Source organism: Podarcis muralis, chromosome 8, assembly GCF_964188315.1.
Source record: "Podarcis muralis chromosome 8, rPodMur119.hap1.1, whole genome shotgun sequence".
In the NCBI taxonomy this organism is placed as follows: Eukaryota; Metazoa; Chordata; class Lepidosauria; order Squamata; family Lacertidae; genus Podarcis; species Podarcis muralis.
Window position 1 is genome coordinate 18493206 of NC_135662.1, and position 23712 is coordinate 18516917.

At 39.4% G+C, this 23712-nt stretch overlaps 1 protein-coding gene across 3 annotated transcripts in view; it reads left to right on the forward strand.

The window, feature by feature from the left end:
• The window catches only part of CSMD3 (CUB and Sushi multiple domains 3), a 601007-nt gene that overhangs the window by 242538 nt on the left and 334757 nt on the right, over positions 1-23712 (forward strand). For all 3 annotated transcript variants that reach the window (XM_028736265.2, XM_028736266.2, XM_028736267.2), the window contains exon 6: positions 15494-15606. In XM_028736265.2, coding sequence (XP_028592098.2) covers positions 15494-15606 — 113 coding nt within the window. The remainder of the gene's footprint in view (positions 1-15493; positions 15607-23712) is intronic.

A 23712-nucleotide genomic window follows, 5' to 3' on the forward strand; every position in this document is an offset into this window, starting at 1 on the left:
ATCAGGGTCTTTTCCAGGGAGTCTTCTCTTCTCATGAGGTGGCCAAAGTATTGGAGTCTCAGCTTCAGGATCTGTCCTTCCAGTTAGCACTCAGGGCTGATTTCCTTCAGAATGGATAAGTTTGATCTTCTTGCATTCCATGGGACTCTCAAGAGTCTCCTCCAGCACCACAATTCAAAAGCATCAATTCTTCGGCGATCAGCCTTCTTTATGGTCCAGCTTTCACTTCCATACATCACTCACTTCATTACATTACATTACATTTGCATTACATTTAAAATAACAGCTTGTTCTAATACATTACCGTGCCCAAATATTTTGTGCTCTTCTCTCTTATTTGAACGGTGTAGGTTTCAAATTGTGCTTTGTGGAATGTTAGGGTTCCTTGGAAGCTTGTCAACTGGTCCTCTGCATCATGAGAAGATCAAACAAGCTTGCCCACCACTATTGATCTTCCCTACAATGCACAGTTATGGGAGCCAAGTGCTCTCTGATCTCACAGAGAATCATGATCAGCATGAATTGCACCTTTATGCCATGCCTCATAACCTTCTACAACATATGGTTATTTAGTGGGGGAACAATTCAATGTAGAGTTTCTTGAAAGTAGCACAAATGAAAACCAATGTTTTCATGCAATCTATTTCAGGCCTTTAAAAAACAACAACCTGGTTGGCTTTATTTTGTCGGCCTTGTCTAAATTTGCATGGTTATGGATGAGAGAGCTTGTCATGTACCTGTCACATAGGAAGAACAACATGTAGCCTGGGATAACATGTCTTGGATTATTAGGCTGAGAGATTCACCATCCTCGCACCATCCTTTCCATGCCACAATTCAATAAATCCTGGATTCAATCACAGTTCCTTCTCATGTCCATAGCAGTTATGAATTCTGTGACTTCAGATTCTGGTTCACTCAGAACTATGGGACCGGAATTTCCTGCTCTGGACGGAATGAGAAATTATGATAAATTCAGCCAGGAAGTCTACTGTTGCAATACTGGAGAAGGGAGGATGGAAAGGGCGGCATAGGGATGTGTGAGCACAATGCTTATTCCTATCTTGGCTTAATAAGCATTGATATGCTATGTCTGAACAGGGCCATTGTGAAGCATACTGAGATCTGGGTGCATTGTGACCTGGCCTCGGTCATATGCCCAGGCATTAACCACAAAAACAAAGTGGTTTGATCAAGGGAAGACCTATATGATTTGAAAGAGAACTCCAAAAATGGGCCCTGTGCCACAGCTGTGTTATTTCCACTGCAATTCTAGACTACAGATGTGCTAAAATATATTTTCTTTAGAATTAAGGCATATAGGACTTCCGGTTAGCGCCATCGTCTAATGGCGGGTCTCCCTCGGCGCTCCTGAGGGAGATCTGCTTCGCGGGTTCGGGTCCTGCAGCTACGGCACAGCGGGGACCCCTAAAAAATCACAGGCACGAAGCCTGTGAACCGGAGACTCGGCGGGCACCTTTGCGCCCCCCCGAAGCTGTGAAAGAGCCTTTTTAAAGGCTCCGGAACGGCAGCGGGTGTGTGGCGCGGTGCTGAGAGTCGCTTGTACCCAGCCTGCGAAGTGAAGCCGCGTCGCTATTGACGGAGAGCGCTGACTTCTTCCTTCAATTTGGAACTAAAAGAAACTACTACCCGTGAGTAGGAGAAGGGAACAATAATTGGAATCCGTAGTCAAATAATTGAATTCGGACACTGAGACGGGAAAGGATCAAAAGGAAGTCTGCCTTCCCGCTCTGCAGCAAGATCAAAGCAAAGGATTGGTAAGCTTTAACTTTGAAATTCTTTTCTGGATTAAGAGATCCATCGTGTAAGAGACTGAGACCTTTCCCCTGCGGGCAGGAGCGGGGGAAAAGTGATATTGCCTTTGAATTCTCCCTGTCTTTTTGAAGTTTTGGACAATATTGCGCTGTACCCTGACTCTGGAACGGACTGCCGGAGAAAGGAAGCCGGCTGTGGATTGTTGCAACAAAGTAACGAGGTGTTTCAAATTGAAAGCTACATTTTAAGTATAAAGATACACTTTCCCAGGAACTTAAAGGACTTATTGACTGTGTCTTAAACTTGGTGAAATTAATATTGCGGACCTTTGCAAGGACTTGGGAACTTGTGGGACTTTTATTTACTTAAAAGGACAACCTCCATTTTAGAATTTTTGCTTTGACTGTAATAGATGTTCTCGCCCCCTAGAGGAGAATTGGCTGCTTTCAGCAACAAGTGAAACTTAATCTGCTGAATTGCTGGGAAAAAGAAATTGGACTGTGGGAATGACCTTGGCTCTAAGATAGTGGTATGGCAAATGATCAAAACAAAGGAGAGCCACAGGAGAAAACTTTAAGATCTGGCAAACAATATAAAATAGATACATTTATGAAAAGAAGGGCCTCTACATCCGGACCATCTGGGGCAAGTGCAAATCCACAGGAAAAGACAAAAGTCATGTCTGAAGAGGCACTTGCAAAAGCTTTGGGTAAAATCAACGAATCCCTGGATCAGCTAAAAAAGCAAGGTGCAGAAACAAGTAAACAAGTTGCTGAAACAAATAAGACTGTTGCTGAGATATCAGGGAAAATTGACTTAAACACTAAAAGTATAATTGATTTGGGAAACAAAGTTAACACCAACACAGAATCAATTGGGAAACTACTTGAGGAAGCATCCACCACTCGAAAGATTGCTGAAGAAGCGAAAGAAATTGCAACGGCTACTGACGAAAAAATCTCTCCAGTTTTTAGGAAATTGGGAGAACATGACTTGGCATTGTCCATGATTGAGATGCAAAGGAAGGAGAGGAATCTTAGGATCCGGGCAATACCCGAGAGTGAAGGAGACAATTTAGTGGACTTCTTAACAAAAGAATTCTCTGATTTCTGGAAACAGGAACTGGAACAAGAAGATTTTAAGATAGAGAGTGCTTTCAGACTGGGTGCAAGACAAAGAAAGAACAAGGTAAGAGACTGCTTGGTAACACTAAGATCTAAAGAAGAGAGAGATAAAATATTGAACCTGCACTACCAAAGAACTCTGCGAATTGAAGATTCCTTTGTGGAAATTTTTAGAGACATTCCTAAGCACATCTTGGACGCAAGAAGTCAGTACAAAGATTTAGTGATATTACTGAAGAAGAACAGCGTGCTCTTCAGGTGGGAATATCCTCAAGGCCTTTCCTTCAAGTACAAAGGGAAGAAAAGGAAAATAAAAACTGTGGAAGAGAAAGATAAGTTTTTGGAGCAACACGAAGAGGACCTCTACAAAGGGGCGGAATCACAACAAAATTATCCAGGAAGAGGAACTTTGGACAAAGACAAGTTACCATTGAGAGGGACACCACCGACAGAAGAAGAAGAACAACTCGGAGCAGTAGGAGGAGAAGAGAAATAACCCCATCATGGCTTTGCGATTGTTAAGCTGGAATTGTAACGGTCTAAACATCCCCCGAAAAAGAAAAAGTGTATTTCACATCTTGAAAAAAGAACAATTGGACTTGATTTGTTTACAGGAGACGCATGTGACGAGGTCACATAGAAAATTACTTACAAACAAAAGATTGGGTCAAGAATTTATTTCTTCAGACAAGGTAAAGAAAAGAGGAGTGGTAATCTATGTAAAAGAAAAATGGCAACCGAAATTAATTTTTAAAGATGAACATGGAAGATATTTAGCTGTCGAAATCCAAGTTCAAGGAGAAAAATTTTTGATTGTGGGAATATATGCACCAAATGAGGGGAAGGTGGAATTTTATAAGAAACTTCATGAAGCTTTGATGGACTTTATGGACATAAATTTAATTTTGATGGGAGACATGAATGGAGTTGTATCTACTAATATGGACAAATCCCAAAGACAGACAATTACTAAGGAGGGAAGACTACCAAAAATCTTTTTTGAAATGACTGACAATATGGATTTAGTGGATATTTGGAGGATAAAGCACCCACTTGAAAGAGAGGGAACCTTCTTTTCTGAAGCTAAAATGACATGGACCCGAATTGACCAAATTTGGATAACTAGAGGAATGGCGCCAAAGATAAAAAAAGTGGAAATCTGCCCAAAAACCTGCTCCGACCATAATGCAATAAGGATGGACATGAATTTAACAACAACTGGTACCTTCAGATGGAGGATGAATGACACCTTGTTTAGGGATGAGGAATTTTGCAAGAAGGCTATGAAAACCTTGAAAGACTATTTTGAAATCAACATGAGGACCAACGTAGAGAAAAGAATAATCTGGGACGCAAGTAAGGCCGTCATGAGAGGATTTTTGATACAACAGAATGTAATCAAAAAGAAAAGCCAGAATGAGAAGAAAGAAAGAATTTTGGAAAAAATAAGAGAAGGAGAGAAGAAATTAAGATCAAAACCAAAATCACAGGACATACTGAAAGAAATTAAATTATATCAGACACAATATATGGAGCTGACAAATCAAGAAATAGAATGGAAAATTAAGCAAATGAGACAAAAGACTTTTGAATCAGCTGATAAATGTGGGAAATTGCTGGCTTGGCAAATAAAGAAGAGACAAAAATTAAATACGGTTACACATTTAGAAGTGGAAGGAAGGAATATTTATAAACCAACAGAAATTAGAGATTGCTTCCAGAAATACTTTAGTCATCTATATAAACAAGGTCCTCAGAGTGATGTAGAAATAGAATCGTTTTTGGAAAAAAATGGACTGAGAAAAATTTCACAGAAAAATAAAGAAATTTTGAATCAGAAAATAACAGAACAAGAAATAGAAGGTGCCATTCAAAATATGACATTGGGCAAATCTCCAGGACCGGACGGACTAACTTCCAGATACTATAAGACTTTGAAGGAGGGGTTACTACAGCCTTTGTTGGAAGTATGCAATGAGATTTTGGAGGGAAAAAAGGCACCCGATACGTGGAAAGAAGCATATATCACCCTTATACCGAAGATAGAGACGGAAAAGACCCAACTTAAAAACTACCGCCCTATCTCCTTATTAAATGTGGATTACAAAATTTTTGCTGACATTTTAGCAAAAAGGTTGAAAATAGTGTTGATGGAGGAGATTCATAGAGATCAGGCAGGCTTTCTACCGAAAAGACATTTATCAGACAATGTAAGGAATATAATAGACATTTTGGAAATGCTAGAAGTGAACATTAACACTAAAGCAGTCTTGATATTTGTGGATGCCGAGAAAGCCTTCGACAACATTTCTTGGAATTTTATGATGAAGAACCTTCGGGGAATGGGGGTAGGCAAAGGGTTTGAAAATGGTATAGGTGCGATATATTCAGAACAAAAAGCAAAACTTATTGTAAATAACGTGGTTACAGATGAACTAAAGATAGAAAAAGGGACACGTCAGGGGTGCCCAATCTCTCCATTGCTTTTTATATCGGTCCTGGAGGTGCTGCTAAATATGATTAGGAAGGACCAGTTGGTTAAAGGTGTACAGGTCGGAGCGAAACATTATAAACTGAAAGCATTTGCAGATGACCTGGTACTTACTTTGCAAGAGCCTGAATCTAGTACAAAGAAAGTTTTAGAATTAATTCAAGATTTTGGTCAGGTTGCAGGATTTAAGCTGAACAAATTAAAAACGAAAGTATTGGGGAAAAACCTAACATCAGTGGAAAAAGAAAGGTTTCAGAATGAGACGGGGTTAACGGTGGTTAAGAAAGTGAAATACCTGGGTGTTAATATGACTTCAAAAAATTTGAATTTATTTAAAGATAATTATGAGAAATGTTGGAGTGAAGTCAAAAGAGATCTAGAAATTTGGTCAAACATGAAGCTTTCCTTGTTGGGCCGAATAGCAGTTATTAAGATGAATGTGTTGCCTAGAATGTTGTTTTTGTTTCAAACTTTGCAAATATTGGACAAGATGGACTGCTTCAAGAAGTGGCAGAAAGACATATCTAAATTTATCTGGCAGGGCAAAAAGCCCAGAATAAAATTTAAGATTTTAACTGATGCAAAAGATAGAGGGGGGTTTGCCCTGCCGGATTTAAAACTGTACTATGAATCAGCAGCTTTCTGCTGGTTGAAAGAATGGCTGCTTCTTGAGAACACTGACATTTTGGATTTGGAAGGGTATAACAATATGTTTGGGTGGCATGCATATCTTTGGTACGACAAGGTTAAAGCGCATAAAGGGTTTAAAAACCATATTGTCAGGAAAGCATTATATAATGTCTGGATTAGATATAAAGATCTGTTGGAAAGTAAAACTCCAAGGTGGCTGTCACCAATGGAGGCCAAGGCCATTAAAAAATCTAATATGGAGGCTAAATGGCCAAGATATGGAGAAATTTTGGAACAAGAAGGGGACAGATGGAAACTGCAAAGTTTTGAAAAATTAGAAGGGAAAGTGAGAGATTGGCTTCATTATCATCAAATAATGGAAGTGTTTAAAACAGATAGAAAAATTGGCTTCCAGGTGGGGAAATCAAAGCTAGAAATTGAATTGTTAGAACCCAGTACTAAGAATTTGTCAAGAATGTATAGTTTGCTGTTGGAATGGAACACACAAGATGAAATGGTTAAGTCTGCAATGATTAAGTGGGCACAGGACATTGGTCATAATATTTTGTTTGCTGACTGGGAAAGGTTGTGGACCACAGGTATGAAATTTACGGCGTGTAATGCCTTAAGAGAGAATATTATGAAAATGATATATAGATGGTACATGACCCCAGTCAAGCTTGCAAAAATTTACCATTTGCCCGACAACAAATGCTGGAAATGTAAAGAAATTGAAGGAACATTCTTTCACCTTTGGTGGACGTGCCCAAAGATCAAGGCCTTCTGGGAAATGATCTATAATGAAATGAAGAAAGTACTTAGGTACACCTTCTCTAAGAAACCAGAGGCCTTCCTCCTGGGCATTGTCGGCCAATTGGTGTTAAAGAAAGATAGAACATTTTTTATGTACGCTACAACAGCAGCAAGAATACTCATCGCAAAGCACTGGAAGACGCAAGAACTACCCACCGTGGAAGAATGGCAACTGAAGGTGATTGATTATATGGGACTGGCGGAAATGACGAGCAGAATCCGTGACCAGGGAAAAGATACGGCGCAGGAAGATTGGAAAAAGTTTAAAGAGTATCTTAAAAAATATTGTAAGATAATTGAAGTTTAGAAAAATGTTGGATTGGATATTAAGGGGTTAAAAGCAGCAAGGGATAATTGGAAGAAAACAACTGATATTGAAATTACTTTAAGAATAGGGAAAAGATTTGCTGAAAATTGAGTATGAAATTAGAATACAGAAAGGGAAGGTATGAGGAAGTCGCGAAAGTAAGCTTAAAGAAAGTTACAATTGAGCTTATATGTGTTTTATTTTTTGTATTTCTATGTTATGTTCTTTTTTCTTGTTTTTGTTTTTCTTTTTTCTGTTTTTTTTTGTTATGATGTTTGTTAAAATTCTAATAAAAATTTAATTTAAAAAAAAAAAAAAAAATAGAATTAAGGCATATAAGGTCAGCAAATAACCTACTGGGAGAGAGACATATCATTTCTTCTCTCCTTCCGATGGCTGTATAATTGAATAAAAAGCTCTCTGAACTTTACCGCAACAAATGAAACTTTTGAGTGGATTGGATAATTTAGTTAACTAAAAGCAGATATATGTTCACTCCAAGATTACAGCAGAGACAGATACGAGCGAAACACAAACAAAGCACCCAGCCTATTTTTGATCCCCAGAGTGCATTTAAATAGATTAATTTGCAGATCAGATGTTTTGGATTTAATCTAAGCTATTCAATGCTGATTTAATTTAAATAAAACTTTCTCTAGAGAGATTAACTCATCCTAAGATTGATCTCTATTAGACACATGCTTATGACATGAAAGTGAAGCCTGAGCTCCAGCAAGTAGAGGAGAGAATGTGTTTGGAATAATAACTGAGCAGAGACGGCACACAGGCCTTTTTTATATGTGTGCCCAAGACGGACTGACTCCAGCATTTGTGTGTGGTGTTCTGCAGTTATTAGAAGAGGAAGTTTATTCTTTAATGCTGTTTCCCTATTTAAAACAGTGGCAGTTGTTTTTTTTTTTTTTTGTTTTTTTTGTTTTGTTTCTGGTATATTGCTTCTGAACTACACTGGCAGGCTGATAAATCAGATCACCAACCATACATAATTTATTTCAGTAGGTAACTGGCTGCGCAGCACAGAATACAAATATGTTTTGAACGCTGTTCTGCACACTGCATACTTGACCAGGTTTTAAACTTACCCAGTGTCTGAAGCATTTTCTTCACTCTATATCTGTCTGTCCAGTCGGCTGTGCTGTAGGTTCCCGTAATAAAAATGTACAGACTGCACATGCAGGCATAGGCTATATGAAATGGCAGGGGCTGGAAGTTTGGCAGTAGAAGTGAATGCACTGCCTTGAAATTGTTGCTGGCAATAATGATGTTAGGGCTGTAATCATCAACACTTTTACTTGGGAGCATGCCCCACTGAACTCAATAGGACTGACTTCTGAGTAGACATGTCTAGGATTGCACTGCAATCTACTGGTGAATATTGACCATTGTATTGCTTGGGCTCCCTTGGAATGAGGATCGCTGGAGACTTGTGCCATTTTATGTGATAAAAGGCTATAAATGCAGGTGGATGAATGGGTTCATGGTGCTAAGACTCCAGCAGATTCTGCTCCTACCTTAAATTTCTTGCCATGGGGACAGATGTGGACTTTGGCAATATGGCAGCCTGAGCAAAGACAAAATTTGATGCCCCCCCCCCCAATATTGAGTAGGCATCAGTATAAATATAGGCTGCATCACCACCAGTAGCATCAATTATTATTATTATTATTATTATTATTATTATTATTATTATTATTATTATTATTATTATTGTGTGCCCTGTCATCTTGGCAACCTGTGCAGGGGAACCGCCTGCGCCACCCTAAATCTGAGGGATGATAGAGCCACAACCTGGGATTCTACACTTAGAACAAGGCAAACTTCTCAGTCTCTTTTTCTGCTCCAGTTGTATGCCTGTCCCCAAATTGCTGGGTAGTTTGACCCTTTATCCTGGCCAAGCAGAGGACAATAGAATGAGTCATACCCTCACTTTCCTTGCCTTGTCATAAATATAACAGTTGAGTTGATAACCAGCAGTTAACACTGCTCTGAGAGAATATCTCTTTCCAGACCCTGCTAGCAATTTTTGACATCTTAAGCAGTTTTAAAAGGTAAAGGGACCCCTGACTGTTAGGTCCAGTCACAGATGACTCTGGGGTTGCAGCGCTCATCTTGCTTTACTGGCTGAGGGAGCTGGCGTACAGCTTCCAGGTCATGTTGCCAGCATGACTAAGCCGCTTCTGGCGAACCAGAGCAGCGCATGGAAACGCCATTTACCTTCACGCTGGAGCAGTACCTATTTATCTACTTGCATTCCGTGCTTTCGAACTGCTAGGTTGGAAGGAGCTGGGACTACGCAATGGGAGCTCACCCCATCGCAGGGATCCGAACCACTGACCTTCTGATCAGTAAGCCCTAGGCTCAGTGGTTTAGACCACAGCACCACAAACAAACAAACAAACAAACAAACAAACAAACAAACACATACATACATACATACATACATACATCCTGGATATTTTACTATTAGATATATTACTATTAGTTGAGAGAATCCCCAAGTCTCACCACTCACAGCCCATAACAATATTTAAATAGCTGTTTACAGTTGCCAGTGTATGTTGGTGCTTTCACAACATTTGCCTGGGATTATCAGTGTTTTTATGTACATGATAGGATTTGGGGCCTTTGCTATACACAGGACTCCAAAAACTTCTTTTAAAAAATAAAGGCAGCTAACCATCAGATACAGAATTTAATGAATCTTTATTTGCGTCAGCCATTGGCCATAACAATAAAACAACAGTACGATATACAAAGAATAGACATAAAGTCAATTATATAAAATACATTTTAGGGTTTTGATCAGATACAGAATGCTATTTTAAATAAAGAAATATTGGTAGGTAAGGTAGTCACAGAGACCTAAAAAATGTCCTTCTGAATGCATTTGTTTAATATCATGCAGACAATTCACATCTTGTCTTGCAGACCATAACACTATGATGAGAACTGGATTCTCTCCCTGACGTTACACAAAATACCTCCTTACTCTGCAATATGAATGACTTACAGACTTACTTATTTAAGACATTTATAGACATCTTAATTATTCACATCTCTAAGCAGTGTACATAAAAACAAGCCACAGCAAATGAACAATAAAACAAACAAAAAAGATTGTAAAAATGGAATTCAACCTTACAATGCCTGCTGGAAATAAGTCATATGAAATATAGCTTGCAACTTTACTTACTTCTTGGCTGGGAAGCAACAAATGGTTTGGTCATTTACCAGCGGAGCACTGTAGGCAACATTATCATGTATCACCTCTCTGTAGTAGAGAGTCAGAGGTGTCCTGAGGCTTCAAGTAAGAACTGGCATTGCTACTTACTAATTGAACTTATCTGATTCTTTTAACACAAAACACAATGGAGGCCTAGAGCACGGTCTAACTACAGTTAGCCATATCATCAATAACATAAGCAACAAGGAATTCTTCTTCCTAGGCTGCTTCTGAAAGGCAGATTACCCCTCCTTTCAGTTATAAACTCTTCATTCTCCAATACTGCAATACTTTTGAATACATTTCAGTTGGTAAGAGTATGAGACTCAAAGTTGTGGGTTCGAGCCCACTGTAGGGCTAATTCCCAAGTATTTGAGCCTCCATTCTGCAGAACCGCAAATGACAACAATATTAAAGCCATGCAGCATAGCATGTGTGCTGAAATCATAGAACCATAAAGTTGGGTGGGACTCTGAAGGTCATCTGCATTTATTTCTGAGCTACACTGATATAAAGCAATATGAAGGTTTTGTCTTTGGTGCTACATCAGCTGTTGGTGCTACATCACAGACAGGGCCAGATTTAGGTTTGATGAGGCCCTAAGCTACTGAAGGTAATGGGGCCCTTTATATGTCCACCTGTCCTTTGCCAACAACAAATTGTTACTGTTTTTTGTGTTGAATATATACTATATGGTAATATATGGCGAGCAGGCTAGCAGGCGGGGCCCATTACTTACATCATAGGAGCCTACACAACACAAAACACTGTTGCTGTATGTAGGTTTTAATTTATTTGTTTTTTATCTTATATTTTGGAAATGTACATCCACTCTTTTTTCTTTAATTTTTTGTTGGGCCCAAAGCTATAGCTTGTTTAGCTTATAGGTAAATCTGGCACTGATCACAAATAACCATCCCTTGATAATGCAATAAAGTAAAGGTAAAGGTACCCCTGCCCGTACGGGCCAGTCGTGTCCGACTCTAGGGTTGTGCGCCCATCTCACTTAAGAGGCCGGGGGCCAGCACTGTCCGGAGACACTTCCAGGTCACGTGGCCAGCGTGACGAAGCTGCTCTGGCGAGCCGGCACTAGCGCAGCACACAGAAACGCCGTTTACCTTCCCGCTATAAAGCGGTACCTATTTATCTACTTGCACTTACGAGTGCTTTCGAACTGCTAGGTGGGCAGGAGCTGGGACTGAAAGACGGGAGCTCACCCCGCCACGGGGATTCGAACCGCCGACCATGCGATCGGCAAGCCCTAGGCACTGAGGTTTTACCCACAGCGCCACCCGCGTGACAAATATGCAAATGGGAAGCAGACCAGAGAGACCAGCTCAATGCACTATATGAGTTGTGCTTCCTGGATTTTGCAGATCGGTGAACTCATCTTCCTTAGATATGTCTCTCTCTGAATAGTTTACCAGTTTATCTAGTCAAAATGCACAGCTCACTCCCTCTGGGTTGTATACACCCACTGTGGGTGGCTGGCTGGCTCCTAGCCACTCCAAGCCAGAGTGGAGAGGCATGGTTTTTGTGTATCCCTGGACCAGCATGCTTGGCAGCAGCCAACCTGGTAAATTCCTAGGTATGCCCCTGCAGTCACTCCCATCCATTGATGCTCCTCACCAAATCTCTTTACCCCAGCATTGGCATTGTAAGGGAAACATGTTCACTCATAACGTGGAATCTGCCTTGGTGCTGTATATGATTTATAAATAACCTTTAGTATTATTTTATTTAAGAACCCAGAATGTAAACCATTGCCATGCTTCAAAGAGCACTTGTCATGCAGCTAAGAACGGACTGCCTCTGCATTATGATAATAGCGAACAGCTTTATAATTTGTGTGGAAGAGAAATTGACATGGGAAGAAAGGGTAGCTATACGATTAGAATAAGCAAAGATTTCACACCAGTAGCCATTGCAAATCCTGTCAGTTTGCAGAACTACTTACAGTAAAATAATCCCACAGAAATCATAGTCAGATTTAAAACACACACACACACAATGATTTTAATTAGAAAATTGCAGATATCAGCATGTGCTTAATTAGAACAATCTTCACCTTAGCCCAAAGCTGTCATGTCTAAAAAGTGATATTGAATAACTGCCTTGATTGGCAGACTTAACTAGATATTAGCAGTGTAAAAAAATGAAGCTGCTCCTTTTTCTCCATTTGTATTAGCGGGAAGCCATCATTTAAGTGCTAAAGATGTTTTCTGTAAAATGCATTTGTAATTTAATCTTTACACTGCATCTTTTGATGGAGAATAGGTACCTCGAACTTCAGCATGAGAATTTGTGGCTTAAATCTTTTCTGTATCTGTCGTTTTGAGCTGAAGACTGTCATTGAATTTCAAGCAAACCTCATCTGCTGGGAAGTAAGCCTCACTGAGTTCAATGGGATGTTGGATTTGGTGAGGCAACTTATGAAGGACTTGCATTTCCATGAATTGTTGGAAGAGCTTGGTGTACAAAGAACACCTGCTTGGATGTTAAGGAGCTCCCTCTCACCATATATAACAAAAAGTGTTATATATAGAACAAATAGCTTTTCTTCTACACTTAGGGTAGGATGGTTCAGAGAGATACTCTTGGAGGAGCACTGGTGTCTGCATTGACAGTCAGGTGGAGGAATACTGCTGCAGTGTAGCCTGTGCAGTTGCACAAGACAGAAATTCTTAGCAACGTGGTTGCTGGGCAAAGGGGCTTGGGGCAGAGAAAACATACTGGTCTTTCTGTTGACAAACCAGATCCTTAGCTTCATTCCTAGCTGCAGTTCTGTCTAATAAAAAGGAGTGGGCTGAATACAATACAGTTGACTGCCAGCACTCTTCAGATGAAAGTCAGGGGAAGGGGAGTCAGAGAACAGAGGCTCACTAACCTTCGTTTACAGTATCGAGTAAAATAATAAATTGTAGCATTTCACTTCTTTGGCATTGTGTTACTTGTTATTAGTACTGCAGCAATATGGGAGGTGAGATGTTCTGTTTTGTTTTGATCATGTTCTCTGTGTTTTGTGTTTTTGTACAAATGAAGGCCTTTTGCTAAATAAAGATTTGGTGCTATGAAGTTCAATGGGGCTTATTCCAAAGTAAATGTATATAGGATTGTAGCCTAATGATCTTTCTGGACATTTTTCAATTAAGTATTTGTTTTCTTGGCCTTATGCATTTAATAATTGAATAGTGGAAAATGCTGTACAATTTTTATTTTATTCAAGAGTCTCTGTGCAGTATCATTACAACAGGAACATGAATAAACAATATTTAGTGATTAGGATGAGAGGTCATGTTCAAATGCATTACCGTTTTACTCTTCCACCATCACTTTCTGCCTCTGACATAGGTTTAGATGATTCCCCATGTTCCATTCCCCTTAAAATAATATGTTTTCTCGTCTGCTTCTTGGAACTAATAAATTGACCACCAAGAGGTGCTGTTTCCACAACTAAAAGGCAGGATGGTAGATGCTTATGAGCCTTAACCTTGTTCTGGGTGTAGCTTCTCTTTAAAGGCAAAAGTTAGTCCTTCATAAATCAGAACCACCCACATATGTCAGGTTTCACAGCTGAATGAACAGAATTTAATGGCAACTGTTCCAGGCTACTGATGAAACAATACAATCACAATATTGGGACGTTGCTCTTTATTCATTTTAAGTAAGGTGACATCTACCACTTTGCAGCATCTCTGCTTTCTGCAGAACTGAAGCTAGACTGGTGGAAAAGAAAATGGATGAAATGAGGAATTTCTAAGCACCTAAGCTTAAAAAAATAAAAATAAAATGCTATCCAAATTAATGTGACTCACGGGTAATTTAGGAACAGTGAAAATTTACTTCAGAGATGTGTAATAAGATTTTTCCACTTGGTATCCATAGACAACAGTGACTCCTTTGCTCCATATGTTCTTCATGATCCTTGTCTATAGCATTTGCATAACAATATTTTGGATATGTTTTTATATGCTATGTAAAGTGTGTCCTGATATGCTGTGCATTTTCATTATGGGCAATGTGACTGCCAATTTGGATCAAGCATTAGACAACCCCAAGTTTCAATTAGGCTGAAATTCAGCTTTATAACAATAGAAAGGCCTTAACAGTTTGGGGCCAAGATGCCTGAAGGTACAGCTTTCCCCCTACCAATCTGCCCATGAGTAAGATCAGTGGGGGAGGCCCCTTCTTGTGACTGCATTGCCAAAAGTGCATATTGTAGCACCTTGTCTCTTCAATGTCCCACACTCAGAGATATGTGTAGCCCTGAACTTACTCAAATGCTGGCACCAATTAAAAGCACATAATTTTATCCAGACATTTGTAGGAGGTTAAGCTGCTGTTGTGTGTCTGTGTTATTATTCTTGCATATGGTTTATTCATTTATTTATTTGACTTAGGCACTCACTGTAAGAGTTTCTAAGCAGCAGCACTATGAATTGTTTTAAATGCCTATTGTAGGTGGTGTTAAAATGTATATGTATTAGTTGTAGCTTTCCCTGTGATCTGCATTATGAAAAGTGGATTTATAAATAACACTAAATGATTTAGATGTCCCTTTTATGAAGAGGCACATAGTGAGACCATTTATCCCTTGCTGGTGAGGCTCGCTGACCTCCTGGAAAAGCAAAAATTTGACCTTTTCCTGTTAGGCAAAGATCATAAGATGACCTGGATGGTCACCAGATTCTGTATACAGATCTGTAGGCGCAGACCATCCCCTGATCCAAAGTAGTTCGTTAAGAAAATCCCCAAACTCGGTTCCATGGTTGACTCTGGGTCATCTCTCTGCGGCAGCTTATCTTAAAGTTTTACGTCTCTATACGCTTATCACATTTATAAATTTTAAATTTATTGTTGAACATTGTTTTACATGTTTGTTTTCCTTCTGGGATTGTACCCCCAAGTGTGTTTTATAAGCTGGTCTCCGACTGTAATAAATTATCTGTTTATCTATCTAACACTAAATGAATGCAGTTAACAAATATGCATGTTTTAAATGTTCACAAGTAGGGAGTAGAAAACCTTTAGAAAGGTGTGATGGTCTTGGTAAATGACTGAGGTTTCTGACCCATCAAATGTTTTTGTCTTATTTTTATTTTCTCTCTCAGGTTATCTGGAATGAATATACCACCCCCAATTATCAGCAACAAAAACTGGCTAAGACTCCATTTTGTAACAGACAGCAACCACCGATATCGTGGATTTAGTGCTCCCTATCAAGGTATATTTAATGGAAATCATGTTTTTTTTCTTTTCAGATTAAGAAAGCGGTTTTACAGGTATAACTGTACTTTTCACTAAAAAGAAATAAAAAGAGAGCATTCTTATCCACTACAGTTGGACAGTTCAAGCATGAATAAACATCCATTCTCCTGCTACAAAAGCCAGAAAATAGTTGTCAAATTACAGTGTAGATTAAAACATATTCTTGTTACACAGATTTCGAACATTTATGAAGAATTTGGATTTTAAAAAGAGTAACTTGCTGAAGTGCTTCTGAATATTGCTGAAGTGCCTCACTGATTATCAGAAACTTTAGAGCAAGTGTATGTTTGCAAAAACAGCACATGATGGTGGCATTACTAAAGAGAATCTTTGTCAAGTAGGGTTCATTTCATTGCATGCAGTAATTTCTTCTTATGTTACTAGTTAGGCTTCTTATCTACTTTTGTAAATGAATAGACAGCTGTTGAGAGAGAAATAAAATAAAACCTGAGAATCTGAGGCATATTAATTTGAGGCTGCATTGCTAGAATAGGTTTGCTTAATAAATAAATAAAAAGCCAGGGAAAGTATTAATATATACTCTAGCAATATGATGCTTTTTTCATAACCCCTCATTTTTGTAAATACATTTTTTGTCTTTAATGGGTAATATCCAGGGAACTGTTAGCGCTTCCAGACACAAAAGGAATTTTGTTTATCTTTGCACACCATGTTCCCATAATATCTAGTTGAAGGGCTTTTTTTTTTTTTTTTGAGACATGTTTTCATATCAGTAGGACTTGATGATAGAAACAGCACCTGCTCTTCATGGATATCACACATGTGAACAACTGTGTTGCAGAATAATCATTAGCATGTTGCATACTAGACTGTCTATGGATATTAACTCTACTCCCGCCCATTCTTCAAAAGCAATTTAAAAAGGGATCTATTCTGTTTGTATAAAATACAGTAAAGACAGTAATTTCAGAATGATACAAATCCAGTGAAGTAATTATAAGCCTTTTTAGGCAAGCAAGTATGTCCCTTGATAGTATTTTCAAGTTGCAATGAAGACATGAATGAGTTTGTTTTTTAGTTTGCTATATTTATATAGTTGTGCACATTGATTTCCTCTTAGCTGTGGAATGAACTTGGGAATCAAGCCCACTGTAAATCATAGCACTTGACTGACTAGAAAGGGTCTCATATTCATTAGTGATGAATAAAGCTAAAATAGAGTGGAAAACATGTATCAATCAAAATATGTATAAGCTTCAGATTTTTACTGGGAGAACAAAGGAAGAGTCTTGTCACACTTGAAAGTTGAATAAATTTATTATAGCATAAACTTTCATGCCATGATAATCATATGTTTGAAGTGTTATGCAGGGATGTATTCCATCTTTCAATTTTCTGTTTTCTGAACCCCTGATATGGTGTATGATGCTAGTATATCCTGTAGTGGTGTACTGGTTAAGAGCGGTAGTCTCGTAATCTGGGAAACCAGGTTCGAGTCTCCACTCCTCCACATGCAGCTGCTGGGTGACCTTGGGCCAGTCACACTTCTTTGAAGTCTCTCAGCCCCACTCACCTCACAGAGTGTTTGTTGTGGGGGAGGAAGGGAAAGGAGAATGTTAGCCGCTTTGAGACTCCTTAAAGGGAGTGAAAGGCGGGATATCAAATCCAAACTCTTCTTCTTCTTCTTCTGTAATAGTGCTGTCACCAGGTTGGCATTTGGGTCTTCCACAGGGTTCTTTGCCTTTGTCCATATTTCTTGCCTTTTGTTCATTTACCTGCTTATGCCATCATCCACCTACAGTGCCCTTTTGTATTCTTCACAGTACAAACAGGCTAATTTCTATGCAAAAAAAATAAACAGATATTTGACATCAGAAATGGCAGCACTTAAAAATTAGTGGAAGAATGCTGCAAATTCCCAGGACATTCTGTATCTGACTAAGATGGTCATACTGGAACAGAGAAACTTCAAAGGGAGAATGTAGTTTGAAACTACTGAATTCATTAAATGGTTCAATGCTATTACATATGTGTTGAATCAACAAGGTGGATTTTTATCCATTACATTAAATTGCATTAAATGCATTAATTCATTTACCAATGCCAGGTTTTCTGTGTTACATACATAAACATTTTTTGTGAATGGCCACTATTTATTAATTTATAAGAATATTTATATCCTAGTATTCATAAAAAATATCATTAATAATGTTTGAAGTGTAATTATCACCACCTGTATTTTTCTGCATTTCCTTTCCCTTTGACCTCACTATTTAGCATTCCCCAATATGTAGATTAATATCCTCTTTATCTATGTCTGCAATTCAGGATAACAGTTCATTTATTAGATGAAGTGGATTGCATTCCACAAAAGCTATGCTATAATAAATTTGTTAGTCACAAGACTAAATCTGAAAGGTGCCACAAGACTCTCTGTATTTGTTGGAAGAGAGTAGCATGGCTACTGCTTTAGAAAATGTTACCTGTGCAAACTCTATGCTTCTTTTGAATGTTTTCCTTAATTTGTCTACCCACATGTAGCAAATTTCACAAAATATTTAGAAATTCAAGTTTATTTAAGAGCATATATTAGACTGCTTCAGATGAGTTCACGTATTATGGTGGAAAAAAGTTACTTGATGCGTTTTCTGAAACCTGTTAGGTGATAAGAGTTTAGGGGGAGGAATGAGTGCTGTAGATGTTCTCTTTCCTTTTTCTTGAGCAGAGCTGTTCTTATGAAAGTATTTCATCTGTACGAAATGTGGCTTCCATGATAGGCCTAATAAGAAGTGAGTGGACTACAGAATCAGGCCAATAGCCCATCACATTATTTTATATGAACACTATGGACAGTGTGAGCAATGGTGCCCATAAGGCTCATAATATATCAAACTACAATTGAGGGATTCTTTCAATGATGAGTCTCTTGAGAAATTCAATTCCTCAACATCAAAGGAAATACAATACATTATGGACATAATCGGCTGCAGACTTATTTGAGTTTATGCCCACTGATTTCAATGAGCTTAAATACTTTCAACTCTCAATGGTCTGTAGCCTACAAACAAAGCTACAAGAAATAATTTCAATTTGTTAGATTAATTGGTAGATTAACTTTACTTAATTGATTAGTAGGCTAATTTTTATCTTTAGGGTTTAAAGGTAAAATGTACTTGTTTATTTGATGTAGGGACTTCTTTAGTTTTATTGTTACAGTGGTACCTCGGGTTACATACGCTTCAGGTTACAGACTCCACTAACCCAGAAACAGTGCTTCAGGTTAAGAACTTTGCTTCTGGTTGAGAACATAAATCGTGCTCTGGCGGTGTGGCGGCAGCGGGAGGCCCCATTAGCTAAAGTGGTGCTTCAGGTTAAGAACAGTTTCAGGTTAAGTACAGACCTCCGGAATGAATTAAGTACTTAACCCGAGGTACCACTGTACACTGAACCAAAAGGGATCTGCCTATTCAATAACAGGAAGTAGTTTTGGTTCATAATAAGCTGAGCTATTTCATAATTCATAGAAGACCGCTAAAATGCATGTATTGGGGTTTTGGTAATATACATATATATTTACAATTAATTGTTTTAAAAGGTAGGCTATTGATAAAATTAATTATTAGCAGCTGATTCACTCTCAGAACATTATATAAATAGGAATGGTAGGGATGTGTCAGTCCAAGCCTTTGACCATGCCTGTCATGACTCATTCTTGTTCCACAAACCTATGACTTCCCCTTTGGATTCCTCTCCAAGTCTAGGAAAGAGCTGGCTGAAGTTCCTCCTGCATTCTAGGGCATACATGCAGATTGCATTCACCTGCCATGCCATATCTTTCCCCCATCTGTGTCCTTGATCCTTTAGCCTCATTCACTTTCTTAAACCATCTCCCCGGGGGACAAGAGTATGCTTCCAGAAAACAGGCATGCCGGCATTTGAAGTGTGTGATTGTCTTTGGCCAGTTTTGCTTGGCAACATTTAGAGCAAATATTTAATTCTGCATAGTATATCCAGGCGCTTGTGAAATGTCACTTCTGTAAGGAAAATAACACCACCTTGCTTGTTGCAACTTTATGGTAAAAGAGGATGCATGCAAACCATAGATTCAAAGCATACACACCCCTCCAAGAAACCTGGAAACTAATTTGTTAAGTGTACTGGGAATTGCAGCTCTTTGAAGGGTAAACAAAAGTCCCCAAGATTATTGGAAGGGGGAAAGTGCCCAGAATGTATGGTGTGTATGCAACCAGAGTATTCTTTTCTAAGCAAAACATTCACACAATGCTGTTAGAAGCTATCAGAGGCAAAAAGTCTTTCTTTAGGAAATGGAAGTGTTGTCCAAATTAGAGCAAAAGGAACACGTACTCTGAAACAGATGCAAGCAGACAACAAAGGTTGATAAAAAGAGCACGTTGCTAAATGCATGGTGACCGATAAATAAATAAAATAATAGCAGGAGACTGGCTAGGGAGGCAGATGAATCTTTGTATGATGACAGATTAACATCTCTTCTGGCAAAACTGGTGGGAAGTGTTGTAAAATATAGAATTGCCAAGCATATGGAAGAACAAGTCTTGCTGAAGCAGAAGCAGTATGACTTCCCTGTCTCACTGACCTGTTAAGAGTTCTTTGAGAGTGTCACCAAGCACATAGATAAAGGTGATCCAGCTGACATTGTGTACTTGGCTTTGAAAAAAACTTTTGACAAAGTACCTCACCAAAGACTCCTAAGTAAACAAAGCAGTCTCATGGAAAAAGAGGAGCAGCACCCTTGTGCATCAGTAATTGTTCCTCACAATGGAGGGATGTAGACAGTGGAGCCCCCAAGAATTAGCATTGGGACCTGTACTTTTTCACTTGTACATAAATTAACAAGGGGCAATGGGTGAGCAGTGTGGTAGCCAAGTTTGCTGATGATACCAAATTGTTTAGCGTGGTTTAAAAAAGGGACTGTGAAGAGCTCCAAAAGCATCTCTCCGAACTGAGTGAATGGGCAGTAAAATGGGAAATACAATTTGATGTAAACAAGTGTAAAGTAATGCACTGACCAGAAACGTAAGCCTAGTGTGTGACAGCTGTAATTCTGTGCTATGGATCACTTCACTAAGAAAAGAATTTTCTTAGTGCCAATATAGTAATGCCATTATAGAAATCTATGGTTGCAACCACCCTTGGAATGCTTTGTACAATTATTGCTGCCTCACCTCAAAAAGGAAACTGTAGATCTGGAAGAAGTTAAGAAAAAGGCAACCCAAATGATTTGGGATGAAGGAACGCCCCTATGAGGAAAGGGTACAATATCTGGGGCTTCTTAGTTTAGAGGAAAGGTAAATGAGAGTAGACATGAAAGAGGAGCATACAATTATGCATTGTTGTGGAGAAAGACGAAGAGGAGGGGGAGTTTGGATTTGATATCCCACTTTAACACAACCCTAAGGAGTCTTAAAGCGGCCTTCCTCCCCCACAACAAACACTCTGTGAGGTGAGTGAGTCTGAGAGACTAGCCCAAGGTCTGACAGAAGTGTGACTAGCCCAAGGTCACCTAGCAGCTGCATGTGGAGGAGCAGGGAAGCAAACCCGGTTCACCAGATTACGAGTCCACCGCTTTTAACCACTACACCACACTAGTTCTCAGAAGGTGGATAGAGAAGTTTTTTTCTCCCATAACACTAGAACTCAGGAACTTCCAGTGAAGCTGGATCTCAAAAGATTCAGCACAGGTCAAACAATGGCCTAATGGCTTAGTTAAGCTATGGAATTCTGTCCCACAAGATGTAGTGGTGGCCACCAATTTGGACAGTTTTAAAGGGGAATTAGACAAATTCTTCTGGCAAGACTGGCCCGAACGGGCAGGGGTACCTTTACCTTTACCTTTTAGACAAATTCTTGGAGGAGAAAGCGAGCAGAAGCTACTGGCCACAACACCTATGTTCTGCCTCTACTGTCAGAGGCACTAAACCCCTCTGAATACTAGTTGCTGGGAATAAAAAAATGGGGAGAGTGTCATGGTGCTTAGGTCCTTGTTGGCTTCCCATAGACACCTGATTGCCCATTGCAAGTACAGAATGCTGGACTAGGTGGGCCATTGGCTTAATCCAGCAGGCTTTTCTTATGTTCTTAAACTTTAGAATCTGAATACTTTGAAAAGAGAAATCATTCAAAGGGGTGGAATGCTTACATCATAGGATTTAAAAAAAATAATAATAGTTGAAATGTAATATCAGCAACATATAAACTTAATATCAACAGTACTAAATGCATAGTGAAAGATTTTCTGAGAAGATGTATATATGACATCAAAAGCGTAACCCGGTTTGATAATGGGTTACTTCACTTTGTAAACCCTACAGGGAGGCATTATAAGATTGTAGTGCTTGTTCAGAAACTTCCATGAAACAGAGTAGAATGGCTATTTGTCAAGTTGAAACTGGTAAATTAAGTGGGTTAATACAAAGAGATTAAAAGTGAAAATAAAATATTTTGAGCTAACTGTGGAAAAGTTTGAATGGACAATCAAATTAATGACAAAACTACCAGGTGATGATGACTGAAAGTTAAGTTATTTTGAATAATATTGGCTCAGTAATGTAATTTAGCTTTTCAATGGGACATATTTGGCTACAGAAAACCCTTGTCTGTATAAATGACAGCTTTCTATTTTCTGGAAGAAATCAGTACAAGATTGGAACACGCTCAACCCTACCAAACTGAAAATCTGCAGACTAGCTAATGTTAGTGTAATTAAGGTACAGCATTTGAAAGGGCATGACATTTCAAACAATTTTTGTTGTATGTAAACACATGCATCTCAAAACACACTCAAATAATACTTATGCATGATTAAGAACATCAGAACAGAGCTGCTGGATCAGACTGAAGGCCTATCTGGCCTAGCTTCTGGATCGCAGTGGTTAACCAAATGTCTATGGAAAGTTCATAAGCAGAACAGGAGGACAATAGCTCTCTGCTGCTCATGATCTCCAGCAACTCATTATTATAAAAAGATGTGGGTGGCGCTATGGGTTAAACCACAGAGCCTAGGACTTGCCGATTAGAAGGTCGGCGGTTCGAATCCCCGCGATGGGGTGAGCTCCCGTTCCTCAGTCCCTGCTCCTGCCAACCTAGCAGTTCGAAAGCACGTCAAAAGTGCAAGTAGATGAATAGGTACCGCTCCGTCGGAAAGGTATACGGTGTTTCCGTGCGCTGCTCTGGTTCGCCAGAAGTGGCTTAGTCATGCTGGCCACATGACCCGGAAGCTGTATGCCGGCTCCCTCGGCCTATAGAGTGAGATGAGCGCACAACCCCAGAGTCGGTCACGACTGGACCTAATGGTCAGGGGTACCTTTACCTTTACCTTTTATGGAAAATAAAATGCATCAGTAGAAATGTTTGCCAACCGCTACTTATTTGCAGCTTGATTAGTCAGGCTTGGGTGGGGACAGGTGAGGGGCAGGTGCAAAGACTTGGCAGTCTGAATGGGCTAGGTGGGAAAACAAACACTCAATTTGGCACTAACACAATAGGGTCCCCCCCCCCCAATATAATGTTGTTGTAAAGTCTGAACTCACCTGTTTCACTTCACCTTTGTGGTTTTCTTCATGCCCCCTTCCTCTTTTTTAAATTGCACATTTACGACAGTGGTACCTCGGGTTACAAACACTTCGGGTTACAGATTCTGCTAACCCAGAAGTAGTACCTCGGGTTAAGAACTTTACCTCAGGATGAGAACAGAAATCGTGCAGCAGCGGCAGCGGGAGGCCCCATTAGCTAAAGTGGTACCTCAGGTTAAGAACGGTTCCAGGTTAAGAACGGACCTCCAGAATGAATTAAGTTTGTAACCAGAGGTACCACTGTAAATATATATACAGTGGTACCTCAGATTAAGAACTTAATTCATTCTGGGGTCCATTCTTAACCTGCGTATCGCTTGGGAGAAGCCCCTCCCAAGGCATTCCTCTTCTGGACACCCAGGAGACGCACACATGGTCAGGAAGTCCGAGCCTGCGTCCAAATCCAGATTCCGCTGCCCTCCTGCTGGCCCAGTGGACAATGCTGTGCCTGACTATCCAGACATGCAGGGCAGGCAGACCTAGGAATGAGC